Raw genomic sequence first — 19,224 nt, 5'->3', positions numbered from 1 at the left:
GAACTCATTTCCCCCTTCCGCTGGGCAAGAGCTTCGTGTGGCTCTGCATGCAGCTCCCCCGGCACCGGGGAAAGCAAGCCCACCTTTGGCAACCCACAGCCACAGCTGCTTTCAAGTGCAGATGTAGCACGAAGGATTCATAATGCCCCTGGGGCTGGGGTCAGCTCACCTGATTGCCAGTGGTGAGCAAGCTCCTTTTAAGAGGCTGCTTTTCCTTTGCAATCCCTCAAAATGGCATTTCCATTTGCCCTGAAAAATAAATTGTCTGAGGCCAGCGAGACACACTGCCTTGAACCTTGTGTCAAAGTGGGCATGGTCAGTGCTTTGAGTTCAGCTGATGGAGAGCATCATTCATGAGTTACACTTTCTTTTTAGTCATCCACATTTCTCAAATCTCCACTTTTAGCCAGGTTTCCAAGGCACCCTTCAGCTCGATGGGGTACTCCAGTGGTACCTCTGGTTTTGGGTGGTGCAAGGCAGTGCTCCACCAGCTGGCACGAAGTCCACTGTGTGGCAGCAGGAGAGGGAGGGGAGAGGTCGTCCCCATAAAAATACTAAATTGGATTTTATAAGTTTATAGCTATGTTTTGTTTCTTTTACAGAACTATAATCCTGGTGCTTAGAGTGGTCTGAAAGGAACAGAAACACTTAGCCTTGAACTTTTGTTCTGCTGCTGCTTCTTGTGCCTCTGAGGTACAAAACATACCTGTAAACTTATAACAATCAAACCGATGTTCAAGGGCTAAAAAAAAGAAACCCAAAAAGGGCACAGGCTTCATGTTCAATAGTGAGAAACTTGGGGTGGGCAAACCAGAAGATTGCAGTTGGCAATTGGCAGGTTTTCGGAGACCGGCTTCCCAGGTAGGTTGGTATGAACCAGTTGATTTCTTTCTTCCTCTCTTTTTTTTTCTCCCTTTGCTCCCCCCCAGAAATACACTGTTGAACCAGAGGTAGGCTGGGCTGCCCCTAAAGCTCTGTTTCTGGCATTCACAAGCAGAACAAGTGCAGTGTCACCCCGGTGCACCCATAGAAGGGGGGAGATGTGACAGCCCCACCAGCAGGTCGGGGGCACGGCTGGAGCTAGCTCTGCAAGGTGGGCAAAGCTCCTTGGGCTGCACAGGATGAAATGCAGATAACGTGTCCTTTCCCCCCACTATACTGTAAATCCTATACCTGTGCAGTCTATAGGTCTTACGGACAGACAAACCCCTGCCTTCCCTCAACCCCGTCATCCCCAACCACCGTGGCCTTTGTTGAAAGCCCCGGGTCCCCCCCCAGCAAGAGCTGGGGGAGGGTAGATTTCAAACTCCACTGAACAGTAGAGGCACAATGCAAACAAATGTATTGCAGCACGCAGCTATGCAAATAGCTTTAGAGCACAGCACGTTTTCCCCGGCGCTAATTGCTGCAGCACCAGGGTTGCGTAGCAACAGCTCCGTTTGTGTCTCTGACAGCTCCTGCCCCTTGATGCCTCTGACACCTTCTGCGGCAGGCGGGGAAGGAGGAGAGAACAGGGCTGCCCTGGGAAAACTAGAAGGGCCAGGAGGTAGCGAGGGGCTCAGGTGACAAGATTTGCTTGAGACACCCGGGTGTCTTCTGCTGGCACAGGGTGACACATGCGGCGGTGCTGGAAGCTGGAAGAGGAGCCCCCAGCAGCCGCAGCCTTGTGTAGGCAGCTTTCAAGGTTGGTGGCCAGAAAGGGAACACCTGCCATCTCCCAGGCTCTGCAGGAAAGCACGCTGGCAGGTGGGTTGTCTCTCCCATCACAGTGAATCCTTCTGGGTACCCCATACTGGTTTGTGACTGCGCTTGCAGCTTGGCGATGGGAATAGAGGGTCCCCAGTAAGTCACCCCTCCCGGCCACAGAACTGCAGTAGGCTTGTAGCTTCTCCAGCCCTTGAGAGTGATGACACATTCTTCATGCACACCCAAAGCTAAGAGAGCCTCAGACCAAGCCCCATGAGAAGGGGTGAGCACAGGCACCGAGGAGAAGGCTGCATATGGTATGGGCAGCCCTGGGCTCCCTTGCTTGTCTGCTGAGCCCAGCAGTTTCTGCCGGGCTGACCTGTGCCTCCTGAAAGGCAGGCTTTTCAGAGACAGGGGTGTCTGCCTCCTGAGAACAATTTTTCCTCCTGTTTAAAGCCACATAGCCAATTCCCATCCTCTGCATTTGCCAGTGAGCCTTCAGCTCCCACTGTGCCTTTGCCAGCAGGGCTGAGGAACCTGTTAGTAGCTGGCACCTTCCCCCGGCAAGGCACTTCAGCTCTGCAGTCAGCTGACCTCTCCTCTCCTCTCTGATAAGCCACGTGAATAAATAGTTTCTCTGTTACAGTTTACACAGACCGTAAGCAACCCTGCCTGAAGCTGTGGGGCACTTGAAATAAACTCTTGTATTACAACTGAACATGAAATAAGCTCTTCTCTGAAACTGACTTAAGTAGTGAGGATGTGAGCAATCCTGCGTCCATCGGCCACTGGGAGGAGAACGGCCATGGGCACATTTTATTTAGTAGTAACAGCCGGAACAGACAGGAATGGTGGGAACTGCTGAGCAGCTACCAAGGCGCACAGATTAGCAGATCCCAGGGAGCACAGGGCTGTGTCTGGGAGATCTGGGGATGGAGAAGCACAGGCTCACTGCCCCAGAGGAATGGAGAGAGGAAGGACTGAGGTGGTATCCAGCCACGCTCAGAGCCCATCTGCAGGTGACAGAAAGAGCTCTGCTTCAAGGTTATCCTCTGAAACTGAGAAAAAGGGGATACCGCCTGCAGTACCCAAACAGGAGTGGGCTGGGGAAGGAGCAGATGAGTTCAAGGCGAGAAGTAGCAGCCTATCTTTGAGCTAGAGTGATGTGAAAGCAGAGGAACCTGAATGCAACGCACCCGCAAAAGCAGGGGAACTGTGTTTCTGAGTGTGAGATGGGTCTTCTAAGGACAAAGGGCATTGAGGCTGAATGGATTTATTTCCTTTATCAAGCAGGGAAAATATTTATCTGTTTTTTAGGTTTACAGCTTGACAAGCAGTATATATCTCAGTTTGACTCCTTGGAGTACAGTGAGGCAAATAAGGTGAAAAAGAGCACCATGGCCTCAGCCACACTTCAGAGGAAGAAACTAGGTGAAGGCAAGGCAGAAATGCCTCCCACGGGCTTTAGGACTAGGGAGCCCAAGTTGCCACTGCCGTACGAGCAGGACGTAGGTCTTTCCCAGCCCTGCATGCCGATGCAAAGCAAGCATGACCTGCGACTGGCTGCATTCAGCATTGCTACTGCCAGGCGAAGAAGGACCGTGCCTGGCCACTTTGGTCCTCTCTCCCAAAATAGGGACTCCATACACAGACCCACAATCTCCTCCCTCACCAGGCATCGCCCAGCTGGTATCTCGCCTTTTCTTCCTTGCCACCCACCCAAGCAACCACTTTGCTTATGCCATGGACTCTTTCTTCACAGCCGTTTGCGCGTAGCACCCAAAGGTGCCTGGGCAAGGAGGGACTTGGTTGTTTTGCCACCGTAACTGCTTCCCAAGGCTGCCCCAGGAGCGTGGCAGCGGCGTGGGCTGGGGCAGGGGCACACCTCTGCTGCTGCCCCACAAATTCAGGCTCACTGGGGGAGATGGCTGTTGCTTTTAGGAGCTGGGCTTGCAAGCAGGTAAGAGGAAAGCAACTGCCCTCTTTGCACAGGTAGAAAAAAAGTTGTGCTGAGCTCTGCCTGTTTGCAAAGCCCCCCTGCTCCAAGCCCTCCTCTTACAGCAGGCAAAAGGTTTTTTATCCCCTTTGTTATTCAGCAAGGCAAGGGGAGGAGCTGGGCTGTGTAAGAGATCCTGACTGACATAACCCTTCCCATGCAGGGCTCTGGAGAGGGGCCAGGTTGTACCTGAGCATTTTTATTTGAACTAATCCCAGGCGTTGCAAATTGAAAGTCATCGCAGCACCAGGTAGAACCAGTTGAGATGGTAGCTGGAAGGCGTTTTTCTCGTCTGGGTGTAGTAAAGCAGTCTTGAGGTATGTTGTTTATCGCTAACCCTGGGAGTATGTTCTGGAGATGCTGGACCACATTCGGTGAGCCTAGCTTGCTCAGCCTTTCCAGGTGGTTTTGGGAAAACCTTGCCCAAGAAGCCTTTAAGGAAACTGAGTGGCTGTGATTGAGAGGCAAACCCTTGATATGCTTAAAAATTTGGGGAAACTGGAAAGCAAAGGGCTGGCTAGCAGATGCTCAGGGCAGGCTTGGCTGCAGCCTAGCATTTCTGGGTGAAGAGGAGACCAGGTGCCACACAGACAGCCCGGAGCCCGAAGTGGCCCCTGAGCACCTTTCCCTGCCCTTCACTGAGTTTGGGAGCAGACCCCACGAACCTGGGGAAGCGGGTTGCTGGAGGTGTCTCCCTGGTGCTTGTCAGTTTAAAAAAAGGAAGCAGCCAGCAAGCAGTAAGTAAGCAGCAGGTGAGGGCTGCCTGGGGCCGGCTCCAGCACGCTGGCTGCCACCAAGCATGGACAGTCCCTGTCCCTGGATGGGTCCTCTGACCTGGGGCTTTTCCTCCCTGTCTGCTTGTCAAGCCCTGTGCCTGGCAGCATGGGGAGGGAAAACCCCACTCTAGATAAAGCCGCTTTTCCCCACCTGACCCCAAACCCTGTGATAAGCGTTGCCCTCCTTGACCCACATGAGTGAGCGAGGTCGGCATCCGATGCTGTGGGGGAAGAGCAAGGCTGTAGGCAGGGAAACGACTTTCACTCCTCTGGTACAAGGCCAGGAGGTACAAAGTGCAACCGTTACTGCAAAGCAACCTGGCGTTGCTGGCAAAGTTCCTGTGCCAAACAGCATGGGCGCCAAGACGTGCAGCCCCCTCGGCATGGCAGGGACTGGCTTGGCATCGCCTGTGCTGCCGTTAGGAGCAAATAGTCTCTGTAACAGCGCCTGGCGTTGCACTTCTAACATGTTCATGCAAACACGGGGTAATTACCCCTGAACATCTCCACTGATAAGTCCTAATTAATTGCCTCTGCCAAGCAGTTAAATGATAATCGCCTTGGTTTGAGAGCTAGCTAGTGGCAGTGATCCTGTGCTGTAGAAGCCCAACTTTCTGAGCGACCACTGCACGTTGACAGACAGCTCATCAGCTGCAGAGCCACTTTATTAAACAGCAGTAAATCAAAGGTCAGTGCAAATGGCAAGGCACTGCAACACACAAGGGTGCATTGCTGCCTGCATGTCCTGCAGGCTGGGAGCTCGCCAGAATTTCTGCGCCTATTATAGAGGAGGCTTGGATCTGCTTAGTTTGCCCTAGACCCCTCTTCTGCCACTGAGACATAAGTAGAATTGGAAGACTTAGAGTAGTTCAAGATTTCTGGCATCTGGCTACCTAATTGGGATGCTGCTCTGCTCCCACGCAGCCTAGCAGAGGTGTGCAATCGTCCTGGTGGGTCCCAGAACTGCTGGGACCATGCAGATGCTAAATCTGATTCTCACTGAGAAATTTAGGTTTGTTTTGAACATGTCACATGGTGCCTACACAGCAGGATGTCCTAGGCATAAGTGTAATTATGGGTGCTCTGGCAGTGGGAGGCAAATGAAAGTGCAGTCCGTGTCCTGCCAGCTGTGTGCATGCATAAGAGTGCATGCTGGGGACAGAAGGGATACCTGCCAGCCCCATGACAACAGGGTGCTTGATCTCGCCTGGAGGTCAGGCAAGCGATATGCCCGAGTGGGAGGAGAAGGGTTATTCCAGTTTTGCAGCATAAACTTGTATTCCCTGGGACATATTACTGATTGCTTCTTTCTTTGTCTCTCTAGTGAGGATGCAGCAGAGACAATAGCAATAGACTCTAACAATCAGCCGAAGTCTCCACTGGAAAAGTTTATGGTCAGACTGTGTACACATCACCAGAAGCAATTCATTCGTGTGCTAAACGACATCTACACTGAAGTACAACCAGACTCTGAAGGCCAGCAGTTGTCTGAATCGGAGAGCATGGAGGCCTCCACTTGTGGTTCGGGTTGTAGCCAGCAAAGCACTGAAAATCAAGATAAGGGTGCTATTTGTACTGAATCAAAGCCCCCTTATTCCTCAGACCCAGGACAGTCGGGGTCCGATGGCCTCCTGCATGTTACAGGACAAGCCCCGAAGCAGCCGGTGGAGCTGAAGTCTCTGGACAGAGCAGAGAGCTCCAGTCTTGCTTTGAGAAGGGACTTTTCCGAGCTCCCCGTCACCAGGCTTCATTCTGCTAGTCCAAAGGATAGCTCCACCCAAGGATACCTCAGCACGTTGAACTCTTCCTCTTTGAATTTCCATCATGCCGCAAAGAGCCTGGAAGGGCAGCAAGCTGCTGGACACGAACAAGAATCCAGTGTCAGAAAGTGTGAGGACAATAAAGAGCAGCTAGCAGGTAAGACTCTCATGGAAGGTTATATCTCGGTCAAAATGGCAAATGTGAACGGCAGCGAGGACAGCTTAGACAGCTGTCTGGGGTCCCAAAAGAGCTCTTTCAGAGCTCTGCCGGAAGAGTCGTGGGATCCCAGCTTTGCGGTGACCTCTCCTCGCAGAGCTGACAAAGAAAACACTTTGCAATGCAGCTCAAAAGCATCTTTGCACCAGGACTTAGACGCAAAAGAACAAGATGCAAGACCAAAGCAAGAAAACCACCTGCATGCCATGGCCAAGGTCAAGGCAGGCTGCCACCTGCACCCGGCCGACAAGAGCCCGCTTGACAAGTCCAAAGAGGGCTGGCTGCCTGCTGGCGCCGCGCCAGCCACCCACCGGACCCCCGGCGGGCACCCCCGCGCCAAGGCAGCCTCCCTCAGATCCACTCGGAAGAGCAAGAAAGCGTCAGGGCTGAGGATCAATGACTACGACAACCAGTGCGACGTGGTCTACATCAGCCAGCCCATCACCGAGTGCCATTTCGAGAGCCAGCGGTCGGTGTCATCCCGCAAGACAGCGAGGAAGAGCACACGGGGGTACTACTTCAACGGGGAGTGCTGTGAGCTCCCGACTGTCCGCACACTGGTTAAGAGCTCCCGGGCGGAGGAGAAGGGGAGCAGCCCAGCGCTGCGAACAGAGACCCTTGTAAGCGCTAAGCCGTCCCTGGTGCTCTCAGTGGGGGGGTCTGCAGGGGCAGGACGGGAAGGCGAGAAAAGGGTTTCCCTGAGGCTCCTGGCTAAAGGGGCACCAACCAACCGAGAAACGAAAGAGAGAGCTGAGCCAGGCTCCGTGCAACCCCGGGATACCCGGGCACTGCGGTCGAGGGAAGCCGCTATGGCCCTGCCCTTCTTCTCCCTCTCTGCTCCACCCAGCCCCCAGAAAGAGGACAGCTTGGCCGGCTCGCCACCCCCTGGCTCCCCTCCCACTGGAGGAGCAGGGACGAGAGCGGGAGGCACCGTCCCCATGGAGGCTGGCAGCAGCCTGGGCTCCTCCGGGGATGGCAGCAGCGGCGGGCAGGCTGCCAATTTTGCTGCCCCTCCTGTCTCAGAAGCATCCAGTGGCGAGAAAGGTTGCCCAGGCTCTGACGTACAAACTGATCTGGACGTCCCTGCCAGCCCGGAGCCAAAGTTCCCCTTGCAGCCCTCCGCTGCTGCAGGCACAGCACCCCTGGCCCACGATGGTGCCAGCGATCCTGCCCAGCTTCCAGGTGTGGGAGATGCAGAGCCCTGCGGGCTGTGTCCGGCAGAGCCCTCCCCATGCTCTCCAGGCCAGCATGCTCCTGATGAGGCCCCTGCCACCATGGAAGGGGTGAGCCCCCCAGAGCCCCCTGCCACCTTGCAGTGTGTGGATGTGAACAAAAGCATTGATCCTGAACCAGAAGCCGAATCATCGGGCATGGCGGGTGACAGCTCCCTTGAGCAAACGGAGGCTGTGCTTGCCATCACAGCCCTCCCTGAAATCTCAGAAGGGGATGCAGTGACAAATAACAGCCCAGCAGGTGAAAAAGAGCCCACTGAAGGGGAGATGCCACCTGAACCTGATGGCTCAGACACTGCAGGGAAAGACTCTGTCTCTTCCAAAGACAGTCTAGACAAGAAACGAAAGAAAGGCAGGAGAGTCCTTGTGGCATCAGACCGGCGTCTCCGAAGCCAGCAATTCCAGTCACCCACCGAGGGCAGTGCTGAGGATACTGGTTCTTCCAGCTCTGTGCAGCTTCCTTGCCTTCAGGTCAAACTCTCCAAGAGCCCTGGCGCTAAGCGGTTCAAGAGAGAAGCGCACCTGGATGGGGCAGCATCCATGCACTTCCCAAATGACTGCTTCCCCAACACGCTGCTCAAAACCAGTGAGGGGCTGGGCACTGGTCAGGCCCCAGAGAGCATCGCTGAGCAGCAGCCAGGCGAGGAGAATGGTGTCACTACCAGACAAACTTATAAAAGCATCTTAGCAAAAGAAACTGTGGCAGAGGGAGAAAATTTCTCTAAAGACAACCCCCCTGCTAATTGCAGCCAAAATCAACTGGGTGAGATGCTGGAAATCAGCGTCCACACCGACTCTGAGAGGCAAAGCACTCTCCTCCCTCCAGAGAGCAGCATGCCTGCAAATGATGCCAAGCAAGTGGATGTGAAACCGGACGATGCCAGCACAAAGGACGAGGAGAGCTCCAACAGTGCCATGAACACAGGCAAGCTGGAGAGCTTCAAGCCAGTGGCCAGTTCATCTCCATGTCCCGGCAGCAGAGGTGGGAGCAAGCATCTTCCAGCAAAGGCTGCAACACATAAAAAGGTTGCCCTCCAGTTTTATAACTTAAGGCACGCACCCACACCCATAGACACAGCAAAAAAGATCACACCAGGGAAGGAGTCTATGCAAGCGATCCCGAAATCAAGGGACGAATGCAGTTCAGGGAATGACGACTCCCTGGCATTGGAGGACACAGACATGGCTGACAGCAAACCAAAGTTCATGGAGTGGTGTGCTGAAGAGGAGACCCAGGAACTCATTGCTCAGTTCAACACCCAGTACATGAAAGTTCAGAAGGGCTGGATTCAGCTGGAGAAGGAGGTGCAGCCAACCCCCAAGGTAAAGAACAAAGCTGACAAACTAAAAGAGATTTGGAAAAGCAAGAAAAGGACACGGAAAAGTAGGGGCTCTCTGGAAGTGCAGAAGCTTTCTCCTGTCCAGATGCTGTTTATGAAGGCCTTCAAGCTGTCCGACATCTGTCAGTGGTTTCTGGAGACAACTGAAACCAGGTCTCTAGTGATCGTGAAGAAACTCAACACTCGTCTCCCAGGGGAGATTCCCCCCATCAAAGTCCCCATGCAGAAATATTCCTCTTCCAGTCTCTACCCCAGCTCACTGCAAGCCGAACGGTTGAAAAAACACCTCAAGAAGTTTGCCGCCACTACCCCGGCTCGGAATAACCTGAAGAACCAAAAGCTTTGGGCCAAAATTCGGGAGAATGCTGATAAAGCGGAGGCTGAAGAAGCCACTGCTCCCAGCCAGACGTCTCCCACTGGCACCGGCGCCGAGGACCTGAGCGAAGACAAAACCATCCAGCCTGCCCCCAGCTTGCCCACGCAGGCTAGCACCAGGATCCTGCGCAAGTACTCCAACCTGCGGGGCAAGCTGCGAGCCCAGCACCGCATGGTGAAGGCAGAGAAGAAAAGTGATGGCCCGGGGGACCACCCATCCCTGGAGAGCAAGCAAAGCAGGAAGAGCGTGTGCATCAACCCACTGATGTCTCCAAAGTTGGCCTTGCAGATCAAAGCAGACGCCTTTCCTGCTAAATCTCTGTCAGTGGATGGGTCGGGGAAGGGGCGGAAGGGGAAGAGCAGGTCCCAGGAGGACCCCTCACCCAAAGCTGATCTCCAGCTCAGCAGGAAGAAGAGGATGCTGAAGGAGAGTGGGAGCACCCAGGAGCGGTCAGGCTCCTCCACCAAGGACAAGCTGCCTGCCAAGAAGGCCAGTAAAATAAAGCATTCGGAGGTCAGCACGAAAGCTCCTGCCACCCGAAAGCAGGCTGCCATGGAAAGGAGCAGTAAGCTGGCTAGAAAAATGTCTTTGAAAGAGAAGAGAGCCCCGAAAAGGCAGCTGGAGAAGGTGCGACTCCCCATGCGGAAGGGCAAGGAGAACACGAGCAGACGGGCTGTGCTGCCCCCCAGCTTTGAGGAGCTGGCCAAGTCCCCAAAGCAAAAGCCCCTGGGGGAGTCCTCCACACGGTCGCAGAAGATGGCCAACAAGAAGCCCAGCAGTGGGAAGACCCTGACGAGGTCCATGAAGAAGTTGCAGGAGAGCAGCGGGTCGCAGGGCAAGAGGAAGCTGAGGGCAAAAGTGGACTGTTCTCACAGCAAGCGCTCGCGACTGGATCCGAAATAGTGAAGAACTGGTAGCCATGTACAAAACTGATGTATAGTAGTAACCCTTTACCATGCATTAACTAAAGCTGCTTTTATAAGCTGTAGCAAGCCTTTAAAAATCCGCAGTTAAAGGATAATGATTTGAGGCATCGGCAGATGTGTCTCGGACAGAGAAGAGGTTGGCCTGTCTGGCTCTGCTGTTCATAAGGAAGTTTCTGCAGTTTGAACGTTCCTTGGGTTTTTTTTTTAAACTTGGAACCAGGCAGTTTTAGTTAAAAGTACAGTGCCTTATTTATCACTTTAAAAATAAAAATAAGAAGCTCGTCTGTGTGATTTGGAGGCTTGCGTTTTATACTTGAGGCACAAGCACTTGTACTGTAGCAGAAAGAAAAACCACCTTTGTGCACATGAAGTAGCTTTCGGCAGCCTTTGGGTGCACGCAAACATTTCCTTTTCCTTCAGAGTCCTTCTAATGTCTGTCTTCTTAGTGGCATTTAAAGCAAAACCAAAACCATTTCCCATCACTGAGGGAGAGAAAGGCGAATCTACCCTTTGTCAGTTTGTTCAGTAGTGGCTGCTGGCGTCCCATACTGTTACCTGCATAAAAGTATTAATTAGCTACTGCTGTGTGTACTGCTGATGGCTGCCTTGCTCCCCCATTGCACAGCCCATGGGGTGGGGAGGTCCCGCTCAGGCGGAGGCAGCAGAGGAGGTGCTGCGGGTACCAGGTTGCCGCATCCCCTGCTGCCGGGCAGGCGCGCTGGGCTATATCCATCTTTATTTCTTGCTGGCTTCAGGGATGAATCAGTCCTGCCATGCCCTGCTTTTGGACAGACCTCTGTCTCCCATTTTGCTGCGCTCATGGTGATTTCTGTAGTGTCTGACAGTAAAGCAGTTTCTGCAGCACTTCGGTAAAGGTTGAATCTCTCTCTTTATACGAGCTCAACACCCTCCTGACGTTGGTGCTCTGCAGCAGGGGAGACCTGGCCCTCGCCCTGTGCTCTTGTGCACATCTTGCCTAGCACCCTCCTAAGCCAGGATTTGCAGCTGGAATAGGGTTGAGAGAAGGAACTAACTTAAGTTTATTTTTTACCGTAATTTGCATTTCATCCTTTTACTAGCAAGGTGCAGTTGGTTTGTCCTTGCCTGTGTCTGGTGCTGTGGAGTCTGAAGGCAGCCAAGACTCTGCCCTGTCCTGCATGACACCTTTGCAGGGCTCTTTTGCAAGCCTCTGCAGCACGTTTGAAAGTCGACGGGGGAGTCTGCAGTGGCAGAACAGGGTCACGATGCCTAGCACCTCTGAGAAAAACCTGCTAGAAGTGCAGAGTGCATGGCTGTGCTGGCTCTGCCGGGCAGGGATGCTCAGTGGCTGAGAAGGGACTGCTGCAGTCTGCGCTTGAGGAGAGGACCCGGCTCAGCCATTGCATCTCCAGGGTTTCACTTGTATGTTGCTGCACAAAGTCTGTTTGCATGAATCCCGATGCAAGCCTCCTCCCGTGCAGAAAGCAGCGATGCCTGAGAGGGCACTGCACGGGCCCTGGGGTTGCCTGACCTTTAACAGCCTTGCTGGTCCTTGCTTAAGCTCCTTGTCCCTGCTGAGAGCAAGGCTCCGGGGCAGGCCACACGTTAGAGATGCCTGCCTTGGTGGCAGAGGCTAGAGGGGGCTCGGCTGCAATGGGAATTGCTTTTCACGGTTGGCATTGAACCCCAGATCCCAAAGCCTGTGGACTGGAGGTGGAAAGCAGATAATCATCTTGAAATCTTTCATTGTACCCATTTAGTGTAGAGGATCAAACAAGGCGTTTGAGATTTGCATGTCCTTCGCAGGGCACCTCTGGCTCTATTGCAGGTATTCCCTTCCCCCAGCACTGACGCATATGAGGCTGCGGCACATTTTTCTCTTACTATGAAATGGCTGATTTAAAAAAAAAAAAAAAATTTCTTTACCTTTCCTTTGAATCATGCCAGAATAAGTTAACTCTCTGAACAGCTAGGAAGTGATTAAATCTAGCCTGTCAGTCCCTGTACAGATTAATATGAAGTTATCTATTACTTTAATTTTTACTGCATGCATTAAATATGTCAAACATTCCATCAGAAAGGATTTAAAAGCGTTTCAAGAGAGGTGTGAGGCAGGAGGGCACTGATGGCAGTTAAATGACTGTCTGTACCTTTCTTACAGATTGTCTTTCCCTCTTGCTTCTCCATCTGTACTTACAGCCCTCCTCTTCCCTCCGCCTGGGGCAGCCTCTCTGCAGGCGCACAGGCCCAGGATTTCCCCTCCTTCCCCTGGGCCAAGTGTGTGTGTGAGCACCCCTCTTACCTCCACTCCTCACACCACTCCCCTGCAGCAAAACCCCCTTTCCCCATCCTTCGCCGTCACTCCCAGAGCGCCTGCGCTGGGCTGTGCACGCAGAGCCGTGCAGGGCACCACATGCCGAGCACTCCTCAGGGCTTTCCCCCTCTTTTGTTCTCTCTCATTTTTTAGCTGCTAGTCAATGCAGGCTGTCCTGCTCTCCATCTTCTGTGCTTCTGGGAGTGGCATCCTCATTAGGATAAAAACCTCAACAAAGCAAGTGGAAAGAGTCTTTCTAGATGGGGTGCTGCTGTGCCAGCCTCCCGGCTGCCTTCCTGCGCCCTGGGGCTCCACCAGCGCCAGCTGGCTCAGCATGGCAAGGGTGGGAGATGGCAGGCGTCACAGTGGTGCGGGAGCGGAGCAGCGTCTGGGTGTCTGTCCCAGTTCGGTGCACACTGCTTGGCTTAGGTGGTGGTGGGATCAGCACGCCGAGGTTCCCGGCAGTGTCCCTGCCAGGTGTCAACTCTGGAGAGGAATGGCCAGGACCCGTCATGGGAAGAAATCAGAGATGCTAAAAGGAAAATCATATTCCTTCCACCCCTCCCCTTTGAACTTCCATTCTTGATCTGTAGCTTTCCGTCACGTCGTATTTTGGCTTGGTTTGATGGAGCTTTTCTGTGCTGACAGCAGGTCCCCATGGGACAAAGCCTTGTCAGCAAGATGCTGTAGGAGTCGCAGGGCTCTGGGAAGGAGCGAGATGACATTGGCCATGCTGGGCAGTATGCAGGCAACGTGGCCTGTGTGGCCTGTGTGCCTACAGCTTGTCCTGGGCTCCCATCGCCTTCAGCCAGCAGTTCTGTCCCTCCCTGGGTGAGTCCTGGCTTTCCCACATTAGATCCAGCATGTCCTGCACAAAGAGCAACGCTCATGAAATCTGCGCAAAGATCCTACTGACTTTTAATAGAAGCTGGGCTGTGCCTTGTAGGTGTAAATCTGAATTTCTGCTCCCTTTAATGAGAAAAGGTAGGGGGTGTGTTTTTTCCCAGGATGGGGCTGAAAAGGGGATTCCAGACTGGGCTGTGGATTGTTATTCTTGTCTTCAAAAAATGAATGAAGAGAAAGCAAATAACTTTGAGGTTTTTTCAAGGAAAACCATTTTAAATAGAGTTGGCCCAGCTGGGGGCAGGGAGCAGTGGTTTTGCAGGATATGCTCAGCTAGGCCAGGGGTGAGATGGCCTGGGGTCTTGTCAGCAGAGACCCTCCTGGCTCCCGGCTCCACTCCCTGTGGGTCCGGTCCCTGGCGCTGCAACCCCTGCAGGGCTCTTCCTGGCTGGGCACATAAACCCTGCTCAGAGCTGCTCTGCCCTCTGCCTCCTCCTTTCACCCCAACAACTCCACCTTATTTAAAAATTACAGTTTTGAGGAAAACCAGGGTGATTGTTCTCTACATCATGCTGTTTGTGAGGAGCTGGCGGGAGTGTTTCCTCCCACAGCTGCTGCCCTGAGTGGTGGGTGTAACTCACACAGGTAGCTTTTACGGAGAGCAGGCTTGTTTGCCAAGGGATGGGTAGGGTGAAGCCATCCCCTGTGGCTCAGTTATTGCAGCAGGCACTTGGGGCATGACCTCTCCAGCCCACCTCGAGGTGGGAATGTCAGTGCGTTAATAAAAGTTCTCTGAATGACAGATTTGTGCAATCCTTTGAGATACCCCAGGGAAGGGTGCCCCAGGGGTGAGGTAGGCCAGGGCTCATCATCATCTCTAGAAAAGCATTGAAGCCTTTTGCTGTGAGGAAACCCCAGCTCCTTGCCGGGCTCCTTTCCCTGCTGACACTGCTCCAGGAGATGCCATCTTTGGCCCTTCTGCCTCTCCTGTGTGTGTTCTCCACTTGACACCAGTAGTAGCTTCCAGGTCTTGCTGACTACAAGACCTGCTTTTAATGTGCTTCGCACTTGCTTTTGTAAGTGCTTTATTTTGGGGCAGGAAGAAGGAATGCTGTAATTTGCTAGAAAATTAAATTTCAATTTAATTTGCTAGTAAATTAAAGGGTCTGCATGTGAGATGCATGGGTGGCATTGCCTGGGTAGCTCCATTTTCTTCATCAGTGCTCAGATGTTTGAATTTTTAACCCTTTTCTTTTTTTCCCTATCGGTCCTCATGTTGCATTGCTCTGTTCCCAATATACTTCCTGATTTCCTCTCTCCACTCAGCCACGTTTCAGCTATAATGGTGCACAGGAGATTAAAAAAAAATAAGTAGAGGTAATGCTATATGTATAACCTGTTGCTCTTTGTTAATGACTTGGGACATGCATTACTCATTTCTCTTTATCCAGCAGCGAGGCAACCGTGGCGCGCTGCTGAGGCATGGCCCCTGCTTTAGAGCAGCCTGTTTCCAATCAGTGCAGCTTCTGTGCGATGCAAGGGATGCACAGGGAGCTGCAGACCATCCGAATGAATGCGAGGAAATAAGCAACGTGATTTATCACCTTATTCCGTACTGGCATTGAGTGCGTTCCTGTTTGCTACGGTGCAGAGCTGCCCACTGGCACTACCACAGTGCCATCCTCAGCTCCACAGCCTCATTGCGCTCCTCCTCCTCTGGGCCACCCGCAGCTCTCTGCTCTGCATTCTCAGCCCCGATTTCAGCACAAGTGCTGTGTCCCACAAAACAGACCTCTCTTTCTGTTACTTTGGCTTTCCTTGCTGGCCAGTTTCTCATCCTAGTCTTGAAACTAGTCTCCACCCCAGCTCCCTGGTCCATGTAGCAGAAGCAGCGTCTTCTTAGCTCTGCACTGCCACAGATGTCCTTGCCGCTGCTCTGCTGCCAGCCCCCCTCTCTCACTTGCGCGGTTACCTTTTCCCCTCTCACCTTGTCATTGGCATCTCCAGGTCTTCACACTTCACCTAGTCTGGAACTCAACCATCTTACCTAGCCTCCTGGAGGGGCTGGGTTTGCCGAGCTCAGAGTCAGAATGTATGTGTCGGGGACTTGAGGGCTGCATCAAAAGCAGTTTGAGCCCAGGATGGCTCCTTCTATCTGTAGCTGTTAGGGCATTGTCTAGTAATGCTAACCCTGGAATGGGTTCCTCTGCTGACGGTGTGCGCAGTACATCCAAGGTGTGCATGTGTTTATATTCACCACTAATTCATCACTAATGAGGTCCTTTTCACTCGTGTTTGCTGCGTGCAGTGGTGTTTCTGTGTTCGACTGCCAACACATCAGTGAGACGCATTTGCAGCAAACCTCCAAAGAGCCGTTTAGCTGGCACTAACGCTTTCAGCAAACTTTCTGCCGTGTTGCCAGTCATCCTCTGTGAGCTGGGAGAGCACGGAGAGCTCGTCCCCGCTGCTCTCCACATCCCTGTCCCCCCTGTGCCGGGGGGAGCCGCACAGCACTGGACCGAGCGGGCTGGCGAGCTGCCCGAGACGCTTTTTGCCAGCGTGAAGATGAGCAAAGCTGCAGCCCAGCTCATGTCCCAGCCATTCACGTGGTACCGCTGGACGTGCCAGTGTTTCCGAAAGCTCTGCCAGCCTCTAGTAACCTCCCGGGAAATAGAGACGCAATCTCAGATGGACACAGACGTACTGCTGCCCTACTTTAACTGATGGACAGTTTCTCTCTCCAGCTCATGTTCTTTCAGCCTGACAACTGCATTCCCAGTTGAAGGCGACTGGGAAAGCCGCGGTTCCCAGCCTCCCGAAGGCATGAGCAGTGCCTGGGGCAGCAGGGAGGCGTGTGCTGCTATCCGGCTCATGCTCTCGCCTTTCCGCTTCTGGTGGTCGTGCTGGGGGAAGAGGTCTGAGCCCCAGCCAAGGCATCCTCAGGTCCGCATCCTTGGGCTGTATGCCTGGAGGGCCTGGGAGCAAGGCGGGTGTAGGCTCCCCCCTGCCAGGGAACACCACTGCAGCTTTTCTTGTAGCGGTAGGTTTTTTGAGCAACCCAGAAGGCTACAATGTCCCCGCATCGCGCGCGTCCCCCCTCCCCGTGTGTTGTAGCTTCCGTTTGGCCCATCCCTTAGCTTGGTGGTTGTGAAATGAATCCATCTGTTCTAAGATGTTCTCAGGAGTTCTTGTTTGTATTAAGCTCACCCTTAGGCTTAGCAGAAATCACGGTCCCCATCCTCCCTCCTCCCCTCCCTGCGGACAAGCCCTCTCTCTCACGAGCACTTCCACCCCCTCCCCGAAGGGCGGCGGGGGGGGCAGCTGGCGGTTTTGATTCAGGGCACGTTGGCAGCTTGGGGGCAGCCGGAGGAGCTGGGATGCAGCCGGCCAGCTTTGGCCACATGGGTCCGGAGGCCAGGCAGTCCCTTGGGCTGTGTTGCTAGCCAATGTTTTCTAAGTCTGTTTGTAAGAGTACCTAATTTTAAAATGAAATGTGAATATATATTATGTGTAGGTGCCATGTAAGATAGTGTTGTGCTAGGCGGCAGGATGCTAACCTACTTTTTAAGCTTTTTTGGGGCAGGAAAAATCATTTTTCTCTCACTTCATGCTTACAGATCTAATGTTGTAAATAGTTTTTTAAAATATTTATTTCATGGGCTTTCCACAGGTTCTTGTTCTGACTGGTGTGTCGGTTGGTGGGGCTTTATTGCCCAGTGTGCCGCAACCAAAGGGCTGGCTATTGCGTGGGGGGGATGGGACGGGGTGGGTGGTGGTGGTGGTTGGTTTGGGTTTTTTATGTCGCATCAAAGTTGAAGCATTAACTCTTTCTCTTCATCTCATTTTGATAATGTCAGACCTGGTTGATGGCCACGGTCCCCAGGGGACGATGAGCTCCCGTGGCCAGCCGGGACGGCCGTTCCCCGGGGTGGGCGGCACTGCAAGCAATAAGATTTGTAGTAATAATGTCTGCTTCAATGGCAGGGGCTCTCGGGACTCAGGGCCGGGTGGGAATGACCCTGCTCCTGGCAGGGGCTTGGTCCAGCATGGGATTGGGGGGGTTGTCTCTTGGCCTGGGGACACCCAAGGAGGAGTCCACAGGGGTGCAGGAGGTGGGGGCTGCTGTCACCCCCAGGGAACACCCCCAAAATGGCCGGGGTAGGGTAGTTAGTGACCTATAGCAAACTCCTGCTAGCAAATTCCTGCAGTGAGCAGCTGCCTCCGGGGCTCCTGGGCTTCCTGCGGGGATGGGTGACCCAAGGGAGCGCACTGCTGTTGCCGCTACAATCCCAGTGCCGGCTCTGGAAGGTCGTTTGCTTATTTGCTTGCTGTTCTGCTATTTTTATTCACCTTCTAGGGGGTTTGAGGTCATTGGGTTGTTTCTTCCTAAGTGGGTTTGGATTTTTCTTCTTTTTTTTTTTTTTTAACCCCTTTTGCCTGGAAGAGTTTGCTGGCTGCTTCCCGCCCAGCCCACTGTCTGTGTGGGGCAGCGTCAGCAGGATCGTTGCTGCTTTTATGGTGCTGCGTCCCTGACTTTGGAGGGTGTAACGGGATGTGCTGCCAGGTTCCATCCCTGCAGGACCTCTCGCCAGCCCCATGCTTCCTTTGCCTTTGGAACAGGTGTGTTATAAAAGAAAAAAGAAAAGTCAAAAACAGCAACAACCCAGTAATTTTTTCCTTAAGAAAATGTTTAAATATTATCTCCAGCCTGATGGCAAATGCTTTTTCCTTCATCTGTGTCTGCGTCCCTGGGAGAGTTTTGTTTCTCTGTTTGTTTCTATATGAATTTAAGACACTGAGCTGAAAAGTCCTCCTGTCCGGTACTGTATGTTTGAGCCTAAGCAATGTGAACTGTACAGACCAGCGGTGGGAAATAGGAGCAGGTGGCTGCGCCTGGGAGAGCCGTGGCTTGGGACGGCATTCCCGGTTGCTCTGGGGAGCGGGAAGTACTGCATCGCGAGTTGGGAAAATGAACTGTCTGCTGTGAATTCTTGGTTGGAAATGTGGAGAGGGGTTTCCATTAGATAATGTTTACATACCTCACCTGACGAACCTTTGAAAGTGTATATAAAAAAAAAAGAAAATAAAATTATATTAAGTTGCTTTAAATCAATATGTATAGCTATAAGAGCTGGGTCATTTGAACTTTGACTATGTATCAACTTTCTAAATGTTGACATTTTGTGAACTCTGTGCTCCTGTCTTTTATTTCATCCTAGCCTATGGAAGAAGTTGTGTTCTTGTTCCAGGTAAAGGTCCCTGACTCAGATCTGAACTCCTCAAGGATTCCCACCTCTTTGGTTTCTTTTCTTTCTCCATTGTTGATATTCACCCTATGAGCTTTCTAAAGGTCCGTATTTTATTGCAGCTTATTAAACGTCTCTTTGATATCAACGTTTGTTTGGTGTGATAACTGGGGAAGGGCAAAGGTGAGTGAGTGCACAAGGTGGGGCAGCAGGCTGGCACCCTCTGGCTGGGACCGCCCCCGCCCCCGGAGAGGGGGATATAAATGCCTGGGTGGGATTTGCTTGCTCCCACACCTGTGCCTGAGCTGGTGGTGCCTCCTTCTGCGGCAGATTTGTATTTGCGGTCTGAACAGTGCAACCCCTCAGTGCTCCCAGGGACTGCTTCCCAGGCCCCTCTCCCCTTCCCTGAAGAGTTACTGGTGCCCAGCATCCCCTGCAGCCCACCCCATCGCCACAGCAGACTCCGGGCCTTTTGGCTTCTCATGCTTCCCCATGCACGATCCAGGCAGCGATGGCTCCTTTTGCAAGTCATT

General features: G+C 53.0%; 1 protein-coding gene across 2 annotated transcripts; it reads left to right on the top strand.

Moving 5' to 3' along the window:
* Positions 1-707: 707 nt before the first annotated feature.
* Positions 708-18,835, top strand: LOC142063813 (uncharacterized). 2 transcript variants are annotated; one of them, XM_075108030.1, is made up of 3 exons: positions 708-861; positions 1,609-1,746; positions 5,783-18,835. In XM_075108030.1, the coding sequence occupies exon 3, from the start codon at positions 5,850-5,852 to the stop codon at positions 10,284-10,286; it is 4,437 nt and encodes a 1,478-aa protein (XP_074964131.1). In that variant the 5' UTR covers positions 708-861; positions 1,609-1,746; positions 5,783-5,849; the 3' UTR covers positions 10,287-18,835. The 2 variants fall into 2 exon arrangements, with proteins under 2 accessions (XP_074964131.1, XP_074964132.1); XM_075108031.1 differs by lacking the exon at positions 1,609-1,746.
* The last annotated feature ends 389 nt before the right edge of the window (positions 18,836-19,224 follow it).

Source organism: Phalacrocorax aristotelis, chromosome 12, assembly GCF_949628215.1.
Source record: "Phalacrocorax aristotelis chromosome 12, bGulAri2.1, whole genome shotgun sequence".
Classification (NCBI taxonomy): Eukaryota; Metazoa; Chordata; class Aves; order Suliformes; family Phalacrocoracidae; genus Phalacrocorax; species Phalacrocorax aristotelis.
Note: the sequence above shows the minus strand (reverse complement) of the source record. Positions and strands in the feature narration are given on the sequence as shown.